This window comes from Anolis carolinensis, chromosome 5, assembly GCF_035594765.1.
Source record: "Anolis carolinensis isolate JA03-04 chromosome 5, rAnoCar3.1.pri, whole genome shotgun sequence".
Classification (NCBI taxonomy): domain Eukaryota; kingdom Metazoa; phylum Chordata; class Lepidosauria; order Squamata; family Dactyloidae; genus Anolis; species Anolis carolinensis.
In genome coordinates this window covers 3,293,276-3,320,868 of record NC_085845.1, presented here as the reverse complement: position 1 = coordinate 3,320,868, position 27,593 = coordinate 3,293,276, and the positions used below count along the sequence as shown (strand labels likewise).

The 27,593-nt window shown below is 44.7% G+C and overlaps 1 protein-coding gene across 2 annotated transcripts; it reads right to left on the bottom strand.

Moving 5' to 3' along the window:
• Positions 1-12,223: 12,223 nt before the first annotated feature.
• On the bottom strand, positions 12,224-27,593 carry aup1 (AUP1 lipid droplet regulating VLDL assembly factor). Of its 2 annotated transcripts, none has more exons than XM_062981925.1 (12): positions 27,391-27,593; positions 27,147-27,284; positions 23,670-23,820; positions 21,798-21,985; positions 21,554-21,626; positions 21,250-21,401; positions 20,953-21,019; positions 20,685-20,793; positions 18,411-18,551; positions 15,360-15,517; positions 15,155-15,243; positions 12,224-12,628 (listed from the first exon to the last, which is right to left on the bottom strand). In XM_062981925.1, exons 1-12 carry the CDS (start codon positions 27,468-27,470, stop codon positions 12,577-12,579), a joined length of 1,398 nt encoding a protein of 465 aa, XP_062837995.1. In that variant the 5' UTR covers positions 27,471-27,593; the 3' UTR covers positions 12,224-12,576. The 2 variants fall into 2 exon arrangements, with proteins under 2 accessions (XP_062837995.1, XP_062837996.1); XM_062981926.1 differs by having other exon boundaries at positions 21,250-21,323; positions 27,391-27,592.

The following is a 27,593-nucleotide window of genomic DNA, read 5'->3' as shown; positions in this document are numbered from 1 at the left end:
CAGGGGTTGGACTGGATGGCCCACAAGGTGTCTTCCAACTCTAGGATTCTATGTACAACATGCGCTCTGTAGATATGGTGTGGTATTTGGAGGAGAGGGCGGGGGCAAAGGGGCTCATCAGAAGTTTGCTAAACAGTTGCTAAACTGTTCCTGCAATGGGAAAAATTGGTGTCTTCAATAGACACCTAAAAACAGAGTCCCATCAGAACAACTTGTGCGTGGCTGGAAACTTCTTGCTAACTTACAGTGGAAAACATCTCAATGAGAAAAGAAATCAGAAGAAAACAGAAAGAAGTGTAAATGCAACATGTTGGAAGTGTGAAAAGAGGGAGGGATCGTACTTCCACATGTGGTGGACATGTGAAAAGGCCCAAAAATATTGGAAAAAGATACAAGGAAAACTAGAAAAAAATACTAGAGATCAGAATACCTTTTAAGGCAGAAACATTTTTATTAGGGATACATGAAATGAAAATAGAAAATAATGAGGACAAACGACTATTTTTATTAATAACAGCGGCAAGGATTTGTTATGCGAAACTATGGACGAAAGAAGAAACCCCAGAAGAAGAGGATTGGCTGATAAAGGTGCTTGACATACGAAACCTGGATAGATTGACCTTTTTATGAGCAAAAACAGAGGAGAACCAATAAAAAAATTAAACTAGAATAGAATAATAGAAGACCCAAAACGGATAGAGAAGCAAAGAAAGGAAAAATAGACGACGAAGGAGAAGAAAAGAACAATATGATGAGAAGGAAAGACAACCTCAACAGAAAGGAAGAGAAAAAGAGAAGAAATGGAGAAAAAGTCTAAGGAAAACTTAAAGAGAGAAAGAAAAATATTTATTTATTTACAGTATTTATATTCCGCCCTTCTTTCTCACCCCGAAGGGGACTCAGGGCGGATCACATTATGTACATATAGGGCAAACATTCAGTGCCCATAAACACATCGAACCAAGACAGAGACAACAGACAGACAGACGCAGAGGCAATTTAACCTTCTCCTGAGGGGGATGTTCGATTCTGGCCACCGGGGGGAGCAGCTGCTTCATCATCCACTGTGACGGCACTTCCTCATTCCAACGTTGTAAATTAGTTAAACTTGCCTCCCCACTTTTATAAGTGGTACCTTATTTCCTACTTGATAGATGCAACTATCTTTCGGGTTGCTAGGTCAGCAACGAGCAGGGGCTATATTTTATTTTTAATTGATGGGTGCTCACCCCGCAACGGGCTGGCCTCGAACTCATGACCTCTTGGTCAGAGTGATTTATTGCAGCACCTGTTTACCAACCTGCGCCACAGCCCGGCCCCTAAGGCGAAAAACCTCAAAGAAACTGCCGTGAAGTTCTTTTAAAAACCTATCTTATTATTATTATTATTTTCTTCTCTTTCTTCTTTTTCTTTTTCTTTTTTCTTTTTTATTTTTTATTCTACTCTCTTTTCCTTTTCTTTCTCTTTTTCCCAATTTGGGATTTTTTTCTCTTTCTTTTTTAATATTTTGTTAAAACTAATACAGTAGAGTCTCACTTATCCAAGCTAAACAGGCCGGCAGAAGCTTGGATAAGCGAATATCTTGGATAATAAGGAGGGATTAAGGAAAAGCCTATTAAACATCCAATTAGGTTATGATTTTACAGATTTTACAAATTTAGCACCAAAACTTCATGTTATACAACAAATTTGACAAAAAAAGGAGTTCAATGCGCAGTAATGTTACGTTGTGATTACTGTATTTACGAATTTAGCACCAACATATCATGATATATTGAAAACATTGACTGCAAAAATGGCTTGGATAATCCAGAAGCTTGGATAAGCGAGGCTTGGATAAGTGAGACTCTACTGTAAAGATTGTTTTATATAAAAAACTAGCTGTGCCCGGCCACGCGTTGCTGTGGCGAAGTATGGTGGTATGAGAAATAAAGTATTGAGGAATTGGTGGTAGTTAAGGTAAAGGGTCCCCTGGGCTGAGTGGGTTGCTTAGGAGACCAAGTGAGCAGAGCTTAGCCTTCTAACTGGCAGCAATTGGATAAAAACAATTATTCCTCTCCCTCTAATTAGGACTTTATTTTTCTTTTCTTTTTGTTGTATCAACCTAGAGGCATGGATGATGGGTTGTGCTGTCAATTTTCGAGGTTGTGGGGTGTTTACTTTTGTTGTTTTGTCCGCTGCCGTGATGCCATCACTCTTTTATATAGATAGATAGATAGATAGATAGATAGATAGATAGATAGAAGAAAAGAAAACAGAAAGAAGCTTCTTCCAGTTGTGGAAACTCTGGTCCTTTGTGGCCGACCAGAGGAAGCCAAGATTGAGGACCTATGACCTGTGAAGAGCCTTTGCACAATGGTGGTCATTTCAGGGCCTTGCTGAGATCTCCTCCAGGATCAGGAGACTCTGGCCTCAGAAGTGACCTGGGAGATTCCCAGGGAGGGAGGGAGGGAGGTCTCCTTTTGGCGGGCCCGCCATCGCCCTTTTAAGAGCCGCCGCCTACGTGAGGCATGAATGGAGGGCGCGGAAAGCAGACATGCCGAGCCGCACGCAGCCCCGGCGCCGGCCCCCGGGAGCCTGACCTCGCCCGACCCCGGGGCATCGTGAAGGGGGGGGGGGGATAAGGAAAGAGAGAGAGAGAGAGAGAGAGCACCACGTGACACGGTGGACCCCCCCCCCCCGCCCCATGCAGAATTATTCAGAAGTCAAAAGAAAAAAAAGGAAACAAACCCAAAGCCAGTTTGGATCCGAGAGAACAGCTGCAACACCTTGCATCCCAAGCCCACTCCCCCGAGACAGAGCCATCTATCAATAGACATGTACTAGAAACGCACACCAATTAATGTAGGAGCCTTATTGTGGCCTTTGGATCCTATTATTCTCCCTTTCGATAACACTGTACAGCCACACTTCATTGAACATCCAGAGAATAATAATAATAATAATAATAATAATAATTATTATTATTATTATTATTATTATTATTATTATTATTATTATAAATTGGACACAGGCGGAACTGGACAATTTGGACAGAAAAACAAGAAAACTCATGACCATTCATCATTCTCTGCACCCTCGCAGTGATGTTGACCGGCTGTATCTGCCTAGAAGATCAGGGGGCAGAGGACTCTTACAAGTCAAGCAAGCAGTCAAAGAAGAAGAACATGCCCTGGCAGAATATGTCAAGCAAAGTGAAGAACCTGCTTTGATTGAAGTCAAAAATCAGAAACTCCTCAAAGCACAGCAGACAAAAAACCAGTACAAGAAAACTGCACTACAAACTAGAGCTGATACCTGGCACAACAAAACATTGCATGGAAAGTTCCTTGACAAAATTGAAGGAAAAGCTGATAAAGAGAAGACCTGGCTCTGGCTCACGAATGGGACCCTGAAGAAGGAGACAGAAGGCCTGATCCTTGCAGCCCAGGAGCAAGACATCAGGACAAAGGCAATCAAGGCCAAGATCGAAAAATCAGCTGATGACCCAAAGTGCAGACTGTGCAAGGAAACCGATGAAACCATTGATCATATCCTCAGCTGCTGTAAGAAAATTGCACAGACAGACTACAAACAGAGGCACAACTATGTGGCCCAAATGATTCATTGGAACTTATGCCTCAAGTATCACCTCCCAGCAGCAAAGAACTGGTGGGATCACAAACCTGCAAAGGTTGTGGAAAATGAACATGCAAAGATACTGTGGGACTTCCGAATCCAGACTGACAAAGTTCTGAAACACAGCACACCAGACATCACAGTTGTGGAAAAGAACAAGGTTTGGATCATTGATGTCGCCATCCCAGGTGACAGTCGCATTGAAGAAAAACAACAGGAAAAACTCAGCCGCTCTCAGGACCTCAAGATTGAACTTCAAAAACTCTGGCAGAAACCAGCGCAGGTGGTCCCGGTGGTGATCGGCACATTGGGTGCCGTGCCAAAAGATCTCAGCCGACATTTGGAAACAATAGACATTGACAAAATTACGATCTGCCAACTGCAAAAGGCCACCTTACTGGGATCTGCACGCATCATCCGAAAATACATCACACAGTCCTAGACACCTGGGAAGTGTTCGACTTGTGGTTTTGTGAAACAAAATCCAGCATAACTATCTTGTTTGCTGTGTCATACAACATCATTGTGTCAATAATAATAATAATAATAATAATAATAATAATAATAATAATTGTGCGGTTTTCTGGCATTGTATATTTCTGCCGCTTCTGTGACTGTTCATTTGGGTTTTGATGATTCCGTAGCCCACTTGTCGATGGATGTCCAGAATCAGCAGCATCCACCGCGGTCCTTTTTATCCTGGGCGACGACCGAGCCAGTATAGACTTTATTTTGGTTTGATTCTCCATATGCTAATGGGTTAGGTGAACTTGGTTGCATTCCTCCGCTGAGGCCTCTCTGGCTTGGTTGGACCTGCCGGTAGTTACACTACCGCCAGCACAGCCCTCAGTCATCATTGGAGCAGCTAAGCCCCCCCACCACGTCAAGGTGGCACCTGCGGGGGGCTTAACTTAAGGCCAAGATCGAAAAATCAGCTGATGACCCAAAATGCAGACTCTGCAAGGAAGCTGACGAAACCATGGATCATCTCCTCAGCTGCTGTAAGAAAATTGCACAGACAGACTACAAACAGAGGCACAACTGTGTGGCCCAAATGATCCATTGGAACTTATGCCTCAAGTACCACCTGCCAGCAGCAAAGAACTGGTGGGATCACAAACCTGCAAAAATATTGGAAAATGAGCACGCAAAGATACTGTGGGACTTCCGAATCCAGACTGACAAAGTTCTGGAACACAACACACCAGACATCACAGTTGTAGAAAAGAACAAGGTTTGGATCATTGATGTTGCCATCCCAGGTGACAGTCACATTGGTGAAAAACAACAGGATAAACTCAGCCGCTATCAGGACCTCAAGATTGAACTTCAAAGACTCTGGCAGAAACCAGTGCAGGTGGTCCCAGTGGTGATGGGCACATTGGGTGCCGTGCGAAAAGATCTCAGCCAGCATTTGGAAACAATAGACATTGACAAAATTACGATCTGGCAACTGCAAAAGGCCACCCTGCTGGGATCTGCACGCATCATCCAAAAATACCTCACACAGTCCTAGACACTTGGGAAGAGTTCGACTTGTGCTTTTGTGAAACGAAATCCAGCATGTCTATCTTGTTTGCTGTGTCATACAACGTCGTTGTGTCAATAATAATAATAATAATAATAATAATAATAATAATAATAAGTTTATTTATATCCCGCCTCCATCTCCCCCGAAGGGGACTCGGGGCGGCTTACAGCAAAATCAGCAAAACAATATAAAATAAAATATGAAACATCAGAGAACAAAACCAAAAATAATATATACACAGCAACCGAAAAAAACAAAACAAAAACCACAACACGGTATTAAAACATCGAATTAAAAACAATGAGAATCATACCTCACAACCTCTGAGGGTGCCTGCGATAGATGTGGGCAAAACGTCAGGAGAGAATGCTTCTGGAACATGGCCACACAGCCCAGAAAACATACAAAAACCCTGAAAACCAAAGTGCTCTTCCAACAGGCACCGGCCAATCCCTCTGCAAAGCCAGGAATACAGCTTAACGGTGTAACATTAGAAAACGTTGACCATTTCCGCTCCCTTGGCAGCCACTTCTCCACAAAAGTCAACATCGACACTGAAATACAACACCGCCTGAGCTCTGCGAGTGCAGCATTTTTCCGAATGAAGCAGAGAGTGTTTGAGGATCGGGACATCCGTAGGGAGAACAAGGTGCTTGTTTACAAAGCCATTCCCCTCCCAACCCTGCTCTACGCCTGTGAAACGTGGACCGTCTACAGACGTCACACTCAACTCCTGGAGCATTTCCATCAGCGTTGTCTCAGGAAAATCCTGCCAATCTCTTGGGAAGACAGGCGGACAAATGTCAGCGTGCTTGAGGAAGCAAAGACCACCAGCATTGAAGCCATGCTCCTACGCCATCAACTCCGCTGGACTAAAGGCCACGTTGTCCGAATGCCCAAAGATCACCGTCTCCCAAAGACTCTACTCCAAGAACGGGAAACAGAAAGTTGGTGGACAGGAAAAGAGATTTAAAGATGGACTCAAAGCCAGCCTTAATTTATATATATAAAAGGGTAATGAAATTTCGGCCTAGGACAAAACAACAAAACTACACATCCCAGAAACACTCAACTTGGCAGCACAACCCCTCATCCATGCCTCTACGTTCATACAACAAAAAGAAAAGAAAAATAAAGTCCTAATTAGAGGGAGAGGAATAATTGGTTTTTATCCAATTGTTTCCAGTTAGAAGACTGGTCTCCTAGCAACCCACTCAGCCCAGGGGACAGGCAGAGTTATTATTTATTTATTTATTTATTTCCAACATTTATATCCCGCCCTTCTCACCCGAAGGGACTCAGGGCGGCGTACAAAATTGGCAACAATTCGATGCCTATACATAATTAAAACAGCTATAAAAATCCAATAAAACAATTAAAACAATATAAAAGATATAAAAACATATGATTAAAATCCATTCCTCCAAAATCCTCGTGCTCACTTAGGCCTCTTCCACACTGCCTATAAGATACAGATTATCAGATTGTAACTGGATTATATGGCAGTGTAGACTCAAGGCCCTTCCACACAGCTATATAACCCATTTATAATCTTATATTATCTCCTTTGAACTAGAATATCTTGACTCCACACTGCCATATAATCCACTTCAGTGTGCAGTCGGACACAACTGGACTTAATGTCAGGAGAAAACCTTTACCCTTTACCTTCACTTCCACCAATTCCTCAATACTTTATTTCCCAGACCACCAGACTTCGCCACAAAAACGCATGGCTAGGCACAGCTAGTGTGTGTGTGTGTGTGTGTGTGTGTGTGTGTGTGTGTGTGTGTGTGTGTGTGTATATATATATATATATATATATATATATATATATATATATATATTCTTTCCATTCTTTACCTAGTTTCTCCATACCTCACAACCTCTGAGGATGCCTGCCATAGATGTGGGCGAAACGTCAGGAGAGAATGCTTCTGGAACATGGCCACACAACCCGAAAGACATACAACAACCCTGTGATCCCGGTTATGAAAGCCTTCGACAACCCAGCCTTAAAAACTGTGGCATAGAAACCGAGAACTGGGAAGCCCTGGCCCTTGAGCGCTCTAACTGGAGGTCAGCTGTGACCAGCAGTGCTGTGGAGTTCAGAAATACATTCAATTTAAAGACACATTGTTTTGTCCTGCAATGAATCCGCAGTAGGGAACACATGCTTCTTTTGGATGAGACTGTTGCATTTGCAGGAGATTCTTCCCCTACCCTGGATCTCTTTAATTGTTAAGAACTTTGCCTGCGCTCTAGGTCATGTGTGGAGTGTTGTGACTCAGCTGGAGTCCCAGAGTGACTCTGATGGGGATTGTGGGATTCAGGGTCCAGATGTTCAAGATGATGGGATTCAGGTGCAAGATGACTCTGGTGGGAATTATGGGATTCAAGTTCAAAGTGTCCCTGCTGTGAGAGATGAGGAGTAGGGAGGCATTCCCACGGCAGGGAATGGTGTTGATGATACGGGAGATGATACCGAAGCTAGCCAGGTGCAAAGGGAGGACAGCTCCCAGTTAGATAGCATGCAGACAGAGGCTGCTGCTAATGAGCTGTCTGGCCTTGAGGAAACGGCATCTCTGGATCGAGCTGGCCGTTTGGAATTCCAGGTTCGCAGGAGTGTCAGAATAGCAAACAAGAAAGAGGTCAGAGGCCAAAGAAATGCATTCATGCTGTGCAGGGAATATTAAAGGGTGTGTTGAGAGAGAAACCTTTGTCAAAGGCAACGTCTCGTTTGAGTTAGAAGCAGCTCTTGCTTTCTTGGATTATCCTGTAATCAAGTTCATGGGACTATTTCATGTATTATTGGAACCTTGTTTTATGCCTAAGATTCTCTTGGATTATTCTGTATAGCCTTGTTTTTGCAACAATCTTTTGGATCTTTACTTTCGCTTTTTAAGAACTATTTATTTCCTATATCCTAATAAACTACAAAAGACTTCAACCAGTGTGCAGCCTGGTGTGTTCAGCAAGGTGAAGCTACCCTGAGGTGCGACGTGGAGATGGTATAAGACAAGACATACTCAAATCAAACACACGTCTCTGTTCACACAAAGGCCACAATATACCCTCATTACTTTTTCCTAAACTAAAATGTAGACAAGAACTCCTCATATACATAATTCTGCAGCATCCATGTCAGTAGGATGGTGAATCCACTCTAGGTTTGAAGGGCATTTCCACAGGGCTGCAATCCATTTCTGCCTCATTTCAGCACCGTGGAGAGCTCCTCGGAGGCCATTCAAACCCTGGAACGGATTCTCTGCTCTCCTAAGGAAAACAGGAGTCCTAGGACACCTGCGAGGGGATCCCACTGAAACATTGCAGCACACACTCACACCCAGAAGTCACTCTGGACCGTGCCCTGACTTACAAGAAGCACTGCTTGAATATCAAGCAAAAAGTGGGTGCTAGAAATAATATTGTACGAAAGCTGACTGCACAACCTTGGGATCACAACTTGACACAGCGAAGACATTTACCCTTCCGCTTGGATACTCTGCTGCTGAATACGCATGCCCAGTGTGGAATGCATCTCACCACTTAATGAGATATCCCACATTGTCACAGGATGTCTACGCCCCGCATCATTGGAGAAATTATACTATTATTTAGTCGGTATTGCACCACCTGACATCCATTGGGAAGCAGCAGTCAGCAATGGAAGGACCAAGGCAGTGACATCTTCAGCCCATCCTCTGTTTGGATATCAGCCAGCAAGACGATGCCTTAAATCAAGAAACAGCATCCTAAGATCTACAGAGATACTGTCATGATCTCCAATCCTTGACATCTCTGGTTGGCTGACAAGGAACAGATGCCAGCCATAAAACAGGCCGGCCATAAAACATCAATTACCCTCTGGTATGTGGGAGCCCCTATATATGTGGGACAAAAGAAGGTTCTGGCATTCAGTACAATAAAAACTTGTTGGAATCTACCCGCGTGTCTCTTGGTGCTTTTCCTTGGAAGACGGACCACAGCACAACTGGGAGAAGAGAACCTAACAATTTTCACGGTCAAAAGACTAGTGAATGAAGTCACCGCAGAACTAGAACTTCCCCAGTCCTACCCCGTTTTCCACTTCAGTCTCCTCAAACCAGCTCCCGAGAACTCCCAATGGCACCCAGCCAAGCCCCCGCCCCCACCCATCATGAGAGGGGGCAACCAACACTATGAGGTGGCGGAAATATTAGACTCCAGAGTCAGGAAAAACACTCTCCAGTATTTCGTCAGGTGGAAGCATTTTCCTCTCAGTGAATCAGAATGGGTGAGAGATTCCAATATAAATGCACCCACACTCATCAAGAGGTTTCACGCTCAAAACACACAAACCTCCACACAAGGGAGGAGGACGAGTTTTGGAGGGGGCGTGATGTCATGACCTCCAATCCTTGACATCTCTGGTTGGCTGACAAGGAACAGATGCCAGCCATAAAACAGGCCGGCCATAAAACATCAATTACCCTCTGGTATGTGGGAGCCCCTATATATGTGGGACAAAAGAAGGTTCTGGCATTCGGTACAATAAAAACTTGTTGGAATCTACCCGCGTGTGTCTTGGTGCTTTTCCTTGGAAGACGGACCACAGCACAACTGGGAGAAGAGAACCTAACAGATACTTGCAGAAACACCTCAGCAAGCGAGAGTCCAAAGGTGGCAGGCTAAGACCCGGAGCCTCAATCAGTGGCTGAGACCGCATGAGAGACTCCCACCTAGGCACACAGAAGACTGAGCGACTTGAAAGGTGCTAAACAGACTGCGCTCTGGCATCACGAGATGCAGAGCCAACCTTAAGAAAAGGGGCTACAAAGTGGAGACCACAACATGCGAGCGTGGAGAAGAGCAAACCACAGACCATTTATTACAATGCAGCCTAAGCCCTGCAACATGCACAAGGGAGGATCTTCTCACGGCCACACCAGAGGGACTCCAAGTGCTCAGCATCAGGTCAAAGGACATTTAGTATCATGCCAAGTTTTAAATTTTGTGTTTTTAAATCCATAACTGTACCCTCAATTCACTTCTGACACGATAAATAAATGAGCTATTATTGTTTTGTTAACATTTCTAAACTAGAAACAAATGTCAAAAATAACTTAATAATATGTTGTGAATGGTCAAGGCAAGGTTGGGAGTTTTTGTGTGCAAAATGCATAGGGTTATTAGTTACAGCTGACACACATGACCTACTATGTCAGAGCGCGCGGTTTGAATAAACACACATGCAGCGGAAGATCAACGAAGAATCACTGGCACCAATAAAGAGGCTGAAGCCTGTTTGGCTTTCTATACAAGAGTTTACTAACAAACGGAAAACTCTCAAGACGATATATACAGACAGAGTGCAGAGAGCAGAGGGCAGATAACACAGGGAGCTATTTATAACCACCTCTGCTGTCTGATGCAATACACAGTTAACTCTTTACACACTCGCATAGTGGACAGCAGACAGTGCATGATGCAATCTCCATCTCACATTGCATCACTATAAATCAATGACATTTAAACAACTCTATATACAATCATTCCCACTTCAACATACTATTGGTTTTAAGGCTAGCTTTAAACCCATCTTTCAATCTCTTTTGCTTTCCCCTGACATCCTGTTTTCCATTTACGAGCTGTGTAAAGTACATTTTGAGAGATGGAGAGATCAGGCATTTGGACGTTGATGGTGGAGGATCATGGCTTCAATATTGATGGTCTTTGTCTCTTCTTCCAGATGATGATGTTTGTCCACCTGTTTTCTTCTCAAGAGATTTGCAGAATTTTTTGAAGGCAACGCTTGATGGAATCTTTCCAGAAGTCGAGAGTGATGTTCGTAGACCAGGCATGGGCCAACTTCGGCCCTCACTCCAGGAGTTTTGGACTTCACCTCCTGCAATTCTTATGAAGTCCAAAATACCTAGAGGGAGGGCCAAAGCTGGCTCGTACCTGGTGAACGTAAAGGTAAAGGTGTTCCCGTGGCATTAAGTCTGGTTGTGTCTGACTCTGGGGGTTGATGCTCATCTTCATTCCTTTCATGTTCTTTGACTTGAGTTTGGGTGCTGCAGGAGTCTACCGGATACCATGCAGCTGTGGACAAGTCTACAGAGGGACCACCAAACGCAGCATCATTGCCCAAACACGAGTCAAAGAACATGAAAGGCACTGCAGACTCACTCAACCAGAGAAATCAGCCAGAGCAGAGCCCTTGATGAACCAACTTGGACACAGAACATTATTTGAGAACACAAAAATTCTGGACTACTCTCACCATGTCAGGCTACACAGAGAAGCCACTGAAATCCACAAGAAGCATGTGGACAATCTCAACAGAGAGGAGGAAACTGTGAAAATGAACAAAATCTGGCTACCAGGATTAAAAAACTCCAAAATTAGAAGAGTAAATAAGGAGCAGCACTCTGAGAACAGAATTCCAGACAGGAATCAATCAGGGGCAGCTAATGACTCTGAACAAAGGATTCTTCCAGGCCAGAATGTGAGGCTGGGAAGGCCATTTAATGCTAACAAAGGTGATTAATGACAACATTCACACTAGCCTCCAACAGACAAGGAGTTCTTCCCACCACCCCCACCCAGGAACTTCCACAGATATATAAACCTACCTTGCTTAGTTTCTCCATACCTCACAACCTCTGAGGATGCCTGCCATAGATGTGGGCGAAACGTCAGGAGAGAATGCTTCTGGAACATGGCCAGACAGCCCGGAAAAACAACAAACAACAACAACAACAACAACTTTATTTATATTCCGCCCTATCTCCCCGGAGGGACTACGGGCGGATTCCAAACATAAAAGGCAAACATTCAATGCTTAAACACAACAATACACCCATAATATTGGAAATTAACACCCTGCTCACCCCGCTCTCTGGATTGGAACCACTGACCTTTCGGTCAGCAAGTTCAGTAGCCACCAGATGTAGATGCACCCTTATTCTGCTTTCCCAACCATAGTGCATAGAGCCCCCCCCCCCCCCCCCCCAAAATAGGACACTTCTATCCAGAGCTTGTGCAAGAGACCCAGTTACCAAAGAATCAAGGTCCAGTCCAGGCAGTGGGTGAGAATCAAAGGAAGGTTTATTTTGACAGTGAAAGCTCCCCCTCCCTCTCCCTTCGCAAGCTTCCTGGCTGCCCCACAGGGAGGGAGGCCCACCGGCTGTCCTGGCCGCACCCCGGACAAAATGGCTTGGACCAGGAGAGGGGCAGCCAGGCCAGGCCCCTGCGCTCCTTGCCCCGAAGAGCCAGGCAGGGTTCGCTCTGCTCCAGGGCGGCTCAGGGACCACTGCACGACCACAAGAGCAGCCCAGACAGAAGCAGTTCCATCGGCTAGGGACAGCTGTCCACTTTCCTCGTGGCAAAGAAAGATCCGTCGTCGCTGGCCGACTCAAAAGTCCAGGTGACCGAGGGGACAGTCAGCGGCTGCCCTCTCTCTGTGCCATCGTCCCGTGTCTTTCCGTGAATCTCCTGCAGGGAATCAAAGAATCCTAGGGTTAGAAGAGACCCCAAAGGGCCATTCTGTCCAACTCTATCAAGCCAGGCAGGAAGGCACAATCCAACCTCTCCTGAAAGATGGCCATCCAGCCTGCTAAAAAAAACCTCCAGGGAAGGAGACTCCATTACACTCCTAGGCAGCATATTCCACCATCAAACAGCTTTTACATCAGGAAGTTCTTCCTAATGTTTAGATGGAATGTCTCGTCCTATCATGAATATATGACATGTGGTTTGAATGGAATTGTATGAAAGGTGTATGGTTGGGGCCTATATAGCCCAGGCATGGGCAAACTTGGGCCCTCCAGGTGTTTTGGACTTCAACTCCCACAATTCCTAACAGCCGGTAGTTGGAGTCCAAAACACCTGGAGGGCCCAAGTTTGCCCATGCCTGATATAGCCTAAAGATACCATCCTAAAATTGAAGCCTGGAAAACTGTCAGGGGATGATGGGTAGCAGAGTGGATTCCAAAAATCATCATTCTGGTCTCACCGCCCCCTTTCTTCTGCAGGCTGACTTCTCTTGCGGAGAAACAGCACTGGCCAACAGAATTCCAGCAGCCGGAGGTTCAGTTGTAAATCCAACTGTTGTAAATCTTTATTTACATAGCTATATACAAATAAAGTCAATTGCCATAAGTCTCAGACACATGGCAATGTCTCTTCGGAAACGGAGCCATTCAGTTCTCAGTCCATCCTCCGAGAAAGCTCATGCCGAACTACACAGATAAGATAACACATTCCTCTGTCCGGAGGAAGTTCCAACCCTCAAAGGCAGGAAATCAATCCTGATAGGTCACAGTAATCACAACAGGCTGTCAGTCAAAACTAGCCTGCTGTTAACTATTTCATTACTGAAAATACACACTCTAGCTCATCAGCAGTAAACACTTGATTTATATTTCATACAAATACAACCATACTCCAACAAAAACTACAAATAGGAGAACTGATGATGCATGATGATGAATCAATGCTACATGTGTGTGAATGCTAAAATGTAATTCCCCTTGTTTCTGTACCTAATGTAGCTAGAGTCTATGTGTCTACTTTCTTTCTCTGTATTGCTCTGTGGTATACTGTGTCTCATTGTGAACAAAATAAAAGAAATTTAATGCTTTTTGGAGTTTAAAAAGTATTTATGACATTCCTGCCATTTGAACCCAGGGCTCCACCATGCCTCAGTCTCTAGAGGAGCAAAATACAAGCCTGCCTCCTTCTCAATGTGACAGCCTTTCAAACATTTAAACATGGCTCTCATGTGCCCTCTCTTGTTTACTTTTGCCCAAGCTAAACACATCCGGCTCTCTGGATAAAGGTGTATCTGCCAACTGCCCCCATGGTAATGTAGCAGCCCTTCTTCCCCATCAAAGAGACTGTCATGAAAATATAATGTGCAGATTTGATAAATGTGGATCTGATATGTGTGAGTATGAATGAACTGAATGGAAGGAAGGAATGAATGACAACTAATAATTTTGAAGACATCATCAAAAGTATTAAGGCCTGCAATGATTAACTACACTCATGAACTGTAATTAAAACTTGCTGAACTGTGATGAGAATTGTTACAGTGATAAGAGAAATGTTTATATCTGTTGACATTTCTGACTTGAACTTTTGGGGGAAAACAACATGTTTACATTAATCAGAGACAATAGCTCTTTTAAGTTAAGGAAATGTTTACAAGATTCCTTACATCAAGAAGGAAGTCAACACAGAGCTCCTTGCGTTATCAACACTATCCAAGAAAAGTCAACATCTGCCCGGAAACTGAGATGGAATCAATATGTTCCTGGATGGAAGATGTCTATCAGTAATTTACAACTTTAGGACAACATCAGAGAAAGATTGCTATATAAGGGACATTCTAACATTCCAAAAATTGTATCAGCCAGAGAGATGTTCACCCGCCATGCTCTGTGGAGATGATGCATAGGGAGTGTCAGATCTGCAATAGAAAGCAGAATTCTAGATGCTGGAGTCTCCTTTTCTCAAAGGAAGAGGAAAAAGAGTGCAATTTTGAAGTCATGACATGGTTGTATGGAGTCAGTTTCTGCTGTAAAGGAAACAGGGATTCTGATCCTTGGCATTGTACTTAGGGGAAAAAGATGCATTTTGGAGTTTTGAAGTTTTGGCATTTTAGGAATTTTGAAACTGTGCGTTGGAAGATTTGCAAGGAAACAGTCTGGCCTAAGAGGTGTTCTTCTCCAGAAGATGACCGATTGAGAAATGGTGATGTATGAATGATGATGAGTGAATGTTTATATGTTGTGTGTGAATGCTGAGTAAAAATGTAAATCCCCCTTAGCCAATGTAACTAGTAGGTTGTTTGTGAATCCAATGTAGTTAATAGAATCTGTATGTCTAATGTTGTTCTTTGTGTAAAAGTTCTGATATACCTTCTCACACTGGAAACTGCCATAAAAGAATCTTTGCTTTAAAAAGTATTCGTGACATGTCCAGCTACAGCTGTAAGGCAATGTGTGGGGTCCTCACCTCCTGGCGTAGTCATAGAGGACCCGCTTGCGCTCCTGCAGGGAGAGGTGCCGTGCCTCCGGGGACCTGGCAAAGACTGCGGCGGACGGCTGTGCAGAGAGAAGAGAGGTGTGAGGGTGGCCTGGAAGCACCGCAAAGTCCACGTCCCAACTGTCCCACAGCTCTGGCCCATTCCCTCCCCCTCCCCATGACCCCCAAGTGTTACCGTGACTGGGGGAGAGGCGGGCGGGCTGTGGGCACCGGAGCCAGAGGGAGCCAGGAGGGAGGCCTCTGCCGTCGCCGCCTCTCCCTCCTCGCTGGGTGTGAAGGGAACCCGCCCCTCCAGGAGGTTGGCGATGGTGGCGTCCACGCAGTTCGTCTGGGCTGCGGGGAAAGAAGAGGGTCACTGTGAATAAGGCAACATCCAGTACAGTGTAATATAATAATACTGGTTGGTGCTCATCTCCATTTCTAAGCCGAAGAGCCGGCATTGTTCATAGACACCTCCAAGGCCATGTGGCCGGCATGACTGCATGGAGTGCTGTTATCTTCCTGCCAGAGCAGTGGTCTACTCACATTTGCATGTTTTTGAACTGCTAGGTTGGCAGAAGTTGGGGCTAACAGCGGGAGCTCACCCCACTCCCCGGATTCGGACTGCCGATCTTTTGGTCAGCAAGTTCAACCGCTCGGCGGTTTAATCTGCTGAGCCACCGAGGGATCCTCTTTTTATATTTATATTTTATTATATATCTTATATTATTGTCATTTTATATAATCATATACAAATATTATATAATTATAATATAACTATAAAATATATACATAGTATATTATATTATAATAATAATAATAATAATAATAATAATAATAATAATAATAATAATAATAATAACAACAACTTTATTTATAGCCCATCCCGGTGGCAAAGTGTGTTAAAGCACTGAGCTGAACTTGCAGACCGAAAGGTCCCAGGTTCAAATCCCGGGAGCGGAGTGAGCGTCCGCTGTTGCTCCAGCTTCTGCCAACCTAGCAGTTCGAAAACATGCCAATGTGAGTAGATCAATAGGTACCGCTCCGGCGGGAAGGTAACGGCGCTCCATACAGTCATGCCGGCCACAGAACCTTGGAGGTGTCTACGGACAACGCCGGCTCTTCGGCTTAGAAATGGAGATGAGCACCAACCCCCAGACATGACTGGACTTAACGTCAGGGGAAACCTTTACCTTTACCTTACCTCTTTCCCTGAAGGGACTCAGGGTGGCTTACAAAGATTAAAAAGAAATAAACAGCAGTAAAAAACAATTAAAACAAGCAATTAAAAATTCACAAACACAAACATTGTTAAAACAGGTAATAAGTTCCATAAATAACATAGTAAATTAATAGAATCAACAAAAGAAATTAACAATAAAAATGTGGCTGTGCAATGAGTTGGGGCAATATGTTCTCAGTCAGCCTCATCAGGCAGAATAGAAGCATAAGAAGTTAAAAAGTTTTTTTTCAGGAAAAAACTTAAAATGTGGCTGTGGGGGCAGTAATTGAAGCAGCGTAATAATGAGAATGAACTAATATGATTGACAAATGGACAGGCCTTGGACCATTATTTGAATTTGCGTGATTTTAATTGATGTTTTAATAATTTGAACTGTTTGGATTTTAATTGTAACTGTTTATTTTTGGAATTCCATGTTGTTGGCATCAATTTATTGCCTGTTGTAAGGCTGCCCTGAGTCCCCTTCAGGGTGAGAAGGGCAGGGCAAAAATGTGGGAAATAATTTCAAGTAAAAAATTAAATAAAACTAAGCATCCTCCTCTCTGAAGCCAGTGTACAGAAGTGTGTTTTTAAGTGCTTCTTAAAGGAGACAAGTGAAGATCTTACATGATTATTGGAAAATTAAACCTATTTGTAACAAAGAACAAGGCAGATGCTTTAAAAAAAGCAACAAACTGATGTTTCAAGGAATATGAATCATTTTCTGTCTCTTAAATAATATGAGTTCTTTGTGACTTATTATATTTAAGTCCAAAACACTGACACCATCAAATAGACGCCATGTCCTAATTGAATATGGGAATTAAATACAGTAGAGTCTCACTTATCCAAGCCTCTGGATAATCCAAGCCATTTTTGTAGTCAATGTTTTCAATATATTGTGATATTTTGGTGCTAAATTCGTAAATACAGTAATTAAAACATAACATTACTGCGTATTGAATTACTTTTTCTGTCACATTTGTTATATAACATGAAGTTTTGGTGCTTAATTTGGAAAATCATAACCTAATTTGATGTTTAATAGGCTTTTCCATAATCACTCCTTATTATCCAAGATATTCGCTTATCCAAGCTTCTGCCGGCCCCTTTAGCTTGGATAAGTGAGACTCTACTGTAGCTGGATTAAACCCCGGTGATCTTTAGGACTTTGGAACTAGAACAAAATGTATCACTTCCCTAAAAGTATTTCCAATTGCTGCCTGTATCCTCCCCTTCCCAAGCGCAATGGGACCCCCTTAAACTCAAGTCTATTCAATAATAATAATAATTATTATTATTATTATTTTAAATAATCTGCCCTATCTCCCCAAGGGGACTCAGGGCGGTTTCCAACAAAAGTGACAAAGTGGCAAACACTCAATGCCGAGAACAAACAGACAACTATTCAAAATAGTGAATAAAACAATCTCAATATGAAATTATAAAACTAACAAAAAAAACCCCCTAAAATTAAACTTAAATAAACGTAATAAAATGCATCACACACATTTACCACATAATAAACTCTTACAAATTAGACTAAAAATGTCATGAATCTGAACCCCTGAAAAGTGAAGAATAAAAAAAAAAATACTGTAAAATTCTCTCTTCCCTGCCAATCTCTCAGAAATATCTGCCCAAAATGTTGGAAAGGCTGTGAAAAACACAAGAGGCAAGCAGTCCCCCCACACCAATAGAAGATGCCCACAAGCACAAAAGCCTCTGACCAGCTCTACAGCAGCCTTTGCCTATGAAATGCAGTCTTTTCCTGGACCAACCTCATAGTTTTATCCTTTGCCAGCTAGAAGAGTTTGTATGTTAACTGTATGCAAGCCCACACAATGGACCGTGGGTTCACTAAACTTGTGCTGATCCACAAGGATCGGAGGAGTTTGGTCTCCAACCTGCCTCCTCCTTGAGGCTCTCAGTTCCTCAGTTCTCATGGTGTGGAAGCAAAGCTCCCCTGGGCAGCACCCCAGCTCTGCTTCCACAGGCCCCTCTCCCACCCCCGCCTTTGCTCACCCAAGTCCTTGCAGATGACGGCCAGGGGCACGTGGGGCAGGACCTCCTTGACGCGCTGGGCCAATTCCATCAAATGCACATCCTCTGCAGAGGCCACGATGGGAGGCGCTCGGGAACGGGCCACTGCAGGCTGGTTTGGGGCTGGGAGAGAGGTACGATTATTATTATTTTCATCAGGTTTATTTATATTCCTCTTTTATCTCAGGAACTGGGACGCAAAGTGCCTCATAACCTCGAGAGAGTATACATGAATTGTTGCACTCTAGCCATGGAACACCTTTTCACTCAGCACCACACAGAGTCTAGTAGTTACTAACTACAGCAGTTTATTTACAAAGCCTGTACAAAAGGGAAAAAAGGGCATTTTCCCAAAAATGGTGGAAGAGATGCTCTGAAATAGCAATAGTCCATATATACAAAAGATCAATAGTCCAAAATGGCAAGGTACATAACATCCAGGAAGGCAAGAACATAGACATAAATCCATAAGCATGGATTGGCAAAACTCTTTCGGGAACAAAGGCATACACAGGAGACTTGAAACATGAATGTGAAAGCTGAAACAGGAACTTGATTCTATGGCAACGTTGTCTGCTCTGCAGATACCAGGTAACCATGCTCAGACTCAACCAAGCAGCCATGAGGTCATGCCTTTGAGACCTGGGTTTCAGGGACTTGTCATGGAGTCTTTCTGACTGCCTAATTGATCTATCCTTCACTCCCTCCATGTGGAGGCTTAATCTGATATCATGGGAAAACTCCCCATCTGCATCTGAAGGCCGATTCCCAAGAGACCCGTCACTGGAATCCCAAACATCCCATCTCCTCTGCAGTTGTCAGCATTTCTTTCTGATCTGAGGCCTGCAATTCATCCTGATCGCACACATACCCCTCAATGGAAAACCCATCACTCCCCTTGACCTCTGAGGAATCCCCAGCATCCTGCTGCTGAACCCCAACATGAATATAAATCTATATACAGTAGAGTCTCACTTATCCAACATAAACGGGCTGGCAGAATGTTGGATAAGCAAATATGTTGGATAATAAGGAGGCATTGAGGAAAAACTTATTAAATATCAAATTAGGTTATGATTTTACAAATGAAACACCAAAACATCATGTTATACAACAAATTTGGCAGAAAAAGTAGTTCAATACGCAGTAATGCTATGTAGTCATTACTGTATTTATGAATTTAGCACCAAAATATCACAATATATTGAAAACATTGACTACAAAAATGCGTTGGATAATCCAGAACGTTGGATAAGCGAGTGTTGGATAAGTGAGACTCTACTGTACTTATATATTTAATATAATCATAAAAACAGAATTACATGTCACTCTTATTGAAACTATTAGATTAAAATCGTATACAAAAGAATAAGTATGAAACTTAGAAAGAATTCAAACACAATATAGCACACCCTCACCTGTTTTTAGAGGAATACTTCCTAATGCTGTGCTATAGAGTGTCCTAACCTACTGCATCTGCACATGGTTTGGTAACCACACAGTGGCAGATAGGAAGACACTCCAAAGGGTCACCACTTCTGCACAGAGAATCATTGGTTGCCCTCTTTCTCCCTTCTCTGGAATAACTTTACAGGTCCCACAGTCCTAAGGAAGTTCAGAACATTCTTAAAGATCCATCTCACCTGGCATATTCCTTTAAAAAATTATTACCATCTGGCAGACGGTACAGGGTGACAAAGGCAAAAGCAAACAGACTTAGAGATAGCTTTTATCCTAGGGCTCTAACTATATTGAACTCCATAGCTTCACACTGATGTGGCATTGGGGGCTGTGCAGTGGTGGTGGGAGTGTGGAGGGACGGCATTGTTGTTTTTGTGATGTGTGCTAGGGAAAGCTTGTAATTTCATTGTACAATGTACAATGACAATAAAGCTATTATATTCTAAAAGGCTTTCTAAACCAAACCACTTTAGCCTGCTGCCAGGAGGGCAACCGACTGGGGTCATTTTGGCCTCCCTGGGAAGGGAGTTCGAGAGCCCAAAAGCAGCTATCAGAAAGCTCCACCTGGTAGCCCTCTGGCCCAGCAGTCTAGCAGCTCCCCTGCCCTGGCTGCTACTTTCCATATTTGGAGGGGGTAGAGTTGAACACAATGTTTACAATCTGGGGAGGGCATAGAATTCCAAACTCTAAGTGGAAGGGCCTGAGGGGCAGCTGCTCTTTCCCCCAAAGGCAGAGAAAGAGACAGTGAATGCAGATAATAAAAGGTCTACCAGGGAATGAACTCCCCCAACTCACCTGGGGAACTGTAGGAGTTGCGGGGGCTGTGGCGCAGTCGCTTCAGGTACTCCGCTTTGTCAGCCGCAGTGAGTCGAGTAGAGACAAGGCCCAGCTCCGAGGCCAGAAGCTGTGAAATGTCGAGGGAGAGGGGTCAGGACTCAAGCTCAGAGCATAGTATGGACAGCCAGACCCCAGTTGCCCTCAGCACAGGAGCAGGCCCAGCCTTCACCTGCCCAGCACCAAGTCACAGGGACATGACTTCCTTATGAGAACCCTCCACTCCTACCTCCTGAACTCGCAATGCAAACTCCTCACGTGTCTCTTCAGCTTGTCTGCAGACTGATGGGAGCCACCTGGAAAAGAGGGAGGAAAAGGAAGAAAGCCCAAGCAGAGCTTTGGGTGCTGCAGCACACAGGAAAATATCACTCCCGATCACATAAGTTGGAAGGGACCACAAGGACAGTCCAGTCCAAGCAGGAAGACACAATCTAATGGGGGGGGGGGATATGAAAGACCTATTTCCTCATGCCACCCCAACCTAATGCCACCCATCACCAAAAAAAAAGGCAAAGAATTTTAGTACCTTACTTGATAAACAGTGAAGGGAACAAAGAACGTCCAAAGCAACTCAGTCACCCAAGATGCATCAGCTACACTCTTCGGGGGGATTTGGAGGGGGTGCATTGGGAGAGATGTGGAAAGAGAGAGGTCTGTGAAAAGTCTCCAAGGGAGCAGCTGCAAGTGGACATTTTGGGCACTTGAAGAAGAGCAAATCCCTGCCTCTCTCCCTCCCTCTTTCCCACATTCGAAGCTCACTGTTCTAAAGAAGAACAAGGTAAGATCCTCCTCAATACCAGCAAATCCCCTCCTCCTGTATCTGTACTCACCACAGAAACAAATGGTCTCTGGACTTGCAGTGCCACTGGCTGGACAGTATCTGAGATGGAGAAGGGCCATGTGCTGCAGGGAGGGAGGAAGGGAGGGAGGGGCCAAATCAGTAAGGCCAGACAAGGGGGTGGTGCCCCCAATTCAGCAGCAGCAAGGCCCCTTCCTCCTGCCCCATGCCTTCATCACTCCTAGCTCTGCAAGGGACACAGAGACATCTCTTCGCCCTGCTCTCAAAGGCCCCACCTGAAGCGCAGGAGCCCGACACGGCCATTGGTGGTTGTCTCTTCGGGAAAGAGCAGCAGCGGAGGGTTCCCCCCCTGGGAGGAGTAGGCCTTGAGTGACTCCAGCAGCTCCGACCGGCTGTCTGTGGGCCCCACTTCCAGGAAGCCCCGGGACCAGCACAGGAAGCCAGAAGCACCATTCAGGACAGGCTGCGGAGGCAGAGGAGGGGGAGTCAGAGGGCCCCAGGGGCACATTCTGCAGGTGGGCAATATCAGACAGCCTTCTCTGCCGCCCACTCTATAGTTCCTTCCCCAGCTACCTGGCAGACATGCCCCCACATGCCCTAGGGACCCCAGTGGAAGATGGGCCTCAAAAACGCTCGGAGCTGTAATGCTTCAAACCCCACCCTGACCGCCAACCTGCTGGAAGTGAAGAGGCATCAAAACTTGTGTCTAGAACAGGCATGGGCAACCTTCATCCCTCTAGGTGTTTTGGACTTCAACTCCAACAATTCTTAGCAGCCGGTAGTCCAAAACAACTGGAGGGCCAAATTTTGCACATGCCTGGTATAGAGAAATTAGGCGGAGATGGAACCTTATAGTGCATGGCGGCTATCTTGTTTTTCATCTATTCCCTAGATCTATGTAGCTTAGGGTGTTCTGCTTCCTGTCTGCATGGAAAGTCCACTTGCTCCTTCTTCCCAAAATCCTTTAGTGTGATTTATTAGCCTTTGTTTGAGAAGGGGCCATTGCAAGGCTTCTTTCTGCTTCAATATGCCTTACACACAGACACAAGAGTCAGCATTAGGGACTCTTCCACCAAAGTTAGGTTACGACGCTTTTACATCATATGTATTACTTGCAAGAATAAAAGCTTTTTACCTTTTAAAAATAATCTTACCAGAGTATCTTGTGTATTTTATCTCCTCTTTCCTACCATAAACACATATCGAGCACTGACTACGCTGCACTCTGCTCTACTATAGAGAGCAAATATTCCTTCAGGTTATAGACCCAGCCCACTTCTGCTGCACTCTACCAAATCATTCTAAAGCAGTGGTTCTCAACCTGTGGGTCCCCAGGTGTTTTGGCCTACACCTCCCAGAAATCCCAACCAGTTTAGCAGCTGCTAGAATTTCTGGGAGTTGAAGGCCAAAACACCTGGGGACCCACAGGTTGAGAACCACTGATCTAAAGGATACAGAATTATATGAGTTGGAAAAGAACACATGGGCCATCTAGTCCAACCCCTGCCATGCAGGAAAAACACAATCAAAGCACCCATGGCAGATGGTCATCCAGTCTCTGTTTAAAATCCTCAAAGGAAAGAGCTTCTATTGGACTCTGAGGCAGTGAGTTCCACTGTTGTACAGCTCTTCTTAGTCAGGAAGTTCTTCTTAATGATCAATTGGAATCTCCCTTCCTGTCATTTCAACCCATGGCTCCAAGTCCCAGTTTCAAGGGCAGCAGAAAACATGCCATCTCCCACTTCCTTATGGCATCCTTTCACATATTTATATATGGCTCATGTCTCCTCCTCTCAACCTTTTCTTCTGAGGCTAAACAGACCCAGCCTTTTGAGGGATTCATGATCTCCACACCTTTGAACATTTTCAGTCACCCTCCTCTAGACACGTTCCAGCTTAGAGTCAATATACCTCTTACTTTGGGCCCAACATTCTTTTGATGTGCTCTCCTTTGCCACAGATACCCAATATCCCTGCAGGCTATGGGGCCAGCATACTTATGCTGCACTCTGTTATGTAACAGGAACCAAATATTCCTACACAAGCACATGGTGGTGAACCAAGAGCCCTGGCTCTTAGGATCTTCTGCAGGGGTCTGCCCTCTCTCCCCTTCCTCCCTCCCATCTGGCCAGCCTTTGGGGACTCACAGCACCACAGGAGAGGAGGAGGCTGAGGACGTTGTGGTCGAAAGGGGTGATGTGGTTGGCAACCAGGAGGCGGAGGCGAGAGGGAGGACGACGGGGGCTGCTCTGGCGCACTAGGAGGCCCAGCACAGCGCACATCGCCCGCACCACGAACCTGTGGCAGAAGGAGGAATGGAGTGGGGGTGAGGTGCCTATACAGCACAGACATCCATGTTCCCTTGCCTCCCACACAACCAGGCCAATTGCAGGAACATCCAGGAGTGAGCATATGACACACATGATACTGAAATCATTCCCTGGCTGCCAATGTGTTTCTGGGCAAAGTACAAAGTGTTGGCTTTGACCTTTAAAACTCTATATGGTTTGGATCCAGGTTATCTAAAGCAGAAATGGGCAAACTTTGGCCCTCTTCCATGTGTTTTGGACTTCAACTCCCATAATTCCTAACAGCTACTTAGGAATTGTTGGAGTTGAAGTCCAAAACACCTGGAGGAGGACCGAAGTTTGCCCATGCCTGCTCAGAGGCTGGCCTTCTCCCATACAATCTCCTACTTTGGAGATATTCATTGAAAAACTAGAGCAAAACGTGATATACTAGGATGATGTCCCAACCCCAGAGACGAAGTTTTGGCAGTTTGATAAACTTTCCCTGTGTTTTATCATAGAACCAATTAGTAAATTACATTGAGAACACAGTAACAAATATTGTGTTACATAGTGTAATAATATAGTCAGTCCCTCCATAGAACCAATTAGGAAATTACACTGAGAACCTAGGAACAAATATTGTGTTACATAGTATAATCATATAGCCAGTTCTTGTATAGAACCAATTAGGAAATGACATTGAGAATTCAAGAACAAAAATTCTGTTACATAGTGTAATAATATAGGCAGCCCCTAGTAAAAGTAAAGATTTGCCCTTGACATTAAGTCTAGTTGTGTCTGACTTTGAAGGTTGGTGCTCATCTCAATTTCTAAGCCGAAGAGCTGGCGTTGTCCGTAGATGTCTCCTAGGTCATGTGGCCGGCATGACTGCATGGAGCGCTGTTACATTCCCGCCAAAGTGTTGCCTATTGATCTACTCACATTTGCATGTTTTTGAACTACTAGTTTGGCAGAAGTTGGGGCTAACAGTGGGAGGTCACCTTGTCCCACAGATTCGAACCGCTGACCTTCCGATCAGCAAGTTCTATAGCCTAGCAGTTTAACCCACTGCACCAACACAACCGCTTAGCAATCCTATATAGAACCAATTAGGAAACGACACTGATAAGCTAAGAACAAAAATAGTGTCACATAGCATTGATTGCTGGTATATAATTTACTAAAAGGTAAGGTAAAGGTTTCCCCTGACGTTAAGTCCAGTCATATCTGACTCTGGGGGTTGATGCTCATCTCCATGTCTAAGCCAAAGAGCTGGCGTTGTCCACAGACACCTCCAAGGTCATGTGGCCAGCATGACTGCATGGAGCACCGTTAGGGTTTACTAAACTACAAAAATTAAACTGCGAGAACAATTTTGCTATAGGTTTTCAGTGGGTATGTCTTCATCGAGTCTCAACCAACTCAACCTCGTTTGTGGCACAAAAAGGTCAAACCAGGGACAGAGTATATCTCAAACTGGGTTAAATCGGGCATGGGCCAACTCTGGCCCTCCAGATGTTTTCGACTGCAACTCCCACAATTCCCAACAGTCGATTTGTGGGAATTGAAGTCCAAAACATCTGGAGGGAGGGCCAAAGTTGGCCCAGACCTGGATTAGATAGTAGGGCTGTACAAAATTACTCTTCGTATTTTGTATCATATTCGTTACAATTTGTTGTGGTCGCTTTTAGTCTAAACTTTATAAAATCCCTCAAAATCTGTAGATACAGTAGAGTCTCACTTATCCAAGTTTCTGGATTATCCAAACCATTTTTGTAGTCAATGTTTTCAATATATCATGATATTTTGGTGCTAAATTCTTAAATACAGTAATTACAACATAACATTACTGTGTATTGGACCGCTTTTTCTGTCAGATTTGTTGTAAAACATGTTTTGGTGCTTAATTTGTAAAATCGTAATCTAATTTGATGTTTAATAGGCTTCTCCTTAATCCCTCCTTATTATCCAAGATATTCGCTTATCCAAGCTTCTGCTGGCCCGTTTAGCTTGGATAAGTGATACTCTACTGTATGTAAATCTTTCTGAAACTTGTAGGTATTGAGGCCCTGGTTATCTTGTGCATTGTACGAGGGCTATCCAGAAAGTACATGACGTTTTGGAATTAAAAAAGAACAAAATATAGGATAAACCACTTATGATATGCAGTTGAAAGCCACACTGAAATAGTACATTTCAACATAGTTCTCATTCAGATTTAGGCACTTATCACAGTGAGGAATGACTTTGGAAGTTTCATAGCCTCAACACTTTCCCGCCGCTGAGACCAGCATTATTGCAACGCTGAAACTCAGCCAGGCTGAACAATGAATGCAAAGGGAAGCAAGGAAAAACTCAGCTCTTGCTTCTTTAGCAAAGGGATCTGAAGAAGACAGACTTCCTGCCAGCCGATCCTGGTTGCTTGCAAAACCTGGGCCGATTGCAACCTAGCCAATCCTGCCAGCTTCTCCTTGGGAGCTGCTCTCCTCCAGTCCGCTTTCCAGAGCTTGCTTGCTTCCCTTTGCATTCATTGTTCAGCCTGGCTGAGTTTCAGCGTTGCAATAACACTGGTCGCAGCGGCGGCAAAGTGTTGAGGCTATGAAACTTCCAAAGTCATTCCTCACTGTGATAAGTGCCTAAATCTGAATGAGAACTATGTTGAAATGTACTATTTCAGTGTGGCTTTCAACTGCATATCGTAAGTGGTTTATCCTATACAGTAGAGTCTCACTTATCCAACACTTGCTTATCCAACGTTCTGGATTATCCAACGCATTTTTGTAGTCAATGTTTTCAATACATCGTGATATTTTGGTGCTAAATTCGTAAATACAGTAATTACTACATAGCATTACTGCGTATTGAACTACTTTTTCTGTCAAATTTGTTGTATAACATGATGTTTTGGTGCTTAATTTGTAAAATCACAACTTAATTTGATGTTTAATAGGCTTTTCCTTAATGCCTCCTTATTATCCAACATATTCGCTTATCCAACGTTCTGCCGGCCCGTTTATGTTGGATAAGTGAGACTCTACTGTATTTTGTTCTTTTTTAATTCCAAAACGTCATGTACTTTCTGGATAGCCCTCGTATATAAAGAGAACAGAACATATGTCAAATTGGGTTAGACCAGGCCTGGGCCAACTTCGGTCTTCCCTCCAGGTGTTTTGGACTCCAACTCCCACAATTCCTAACAGCCTGAGGCTGAGGGAGTAAAGTAAAGGGCCTGAGGCTGTTAGGAATTGTGGGAGTTGGAGTCCAAAACACCTGGCGGGAGGGCCGAGGCTGGCCCATGCCTGGGTTAGATAATGTGAAGAGGGCGGGCCTGACCTCCTAGGGGCGCTGTCCGGGAGCGCGCAGCTGACGAGGAAGACGTGGAGGCCGACGAAGAGGCGCAGCAGGAGCAGGCAGAGGCCCACCGGCGCGTAGAGCAGCAGCGCCACCGCCAGCAGGCCGTCGCCCGGGAGGCTGAGGGAGAGACGGAGAGAGAGAGGGGGAGAGAGAGGCGTCAGGGACTGAGGAAAAGGCAAGAGAAGGTAGGCCCAAAGCCAATGCGCCCCGCGCCCTTCCTCACCGGTGCGAGTCGAAGAGGCGCTCGGGCCCCACGGGGGAAGGCGAGGCGGCTGCTGCGGCGGAAGCCGGTGCGGGATCCATGGCGTCTCCCCCGCGCCTTCCGCCTCGCCGCCTTCCCTTCCTCGGCTCTCCCTCAGCGCTCCCAGGCCCCGGCGGCCATCTTGGCGTCGCCCGCACGCACAGGCCGCACTCGGGCGGAAGTGC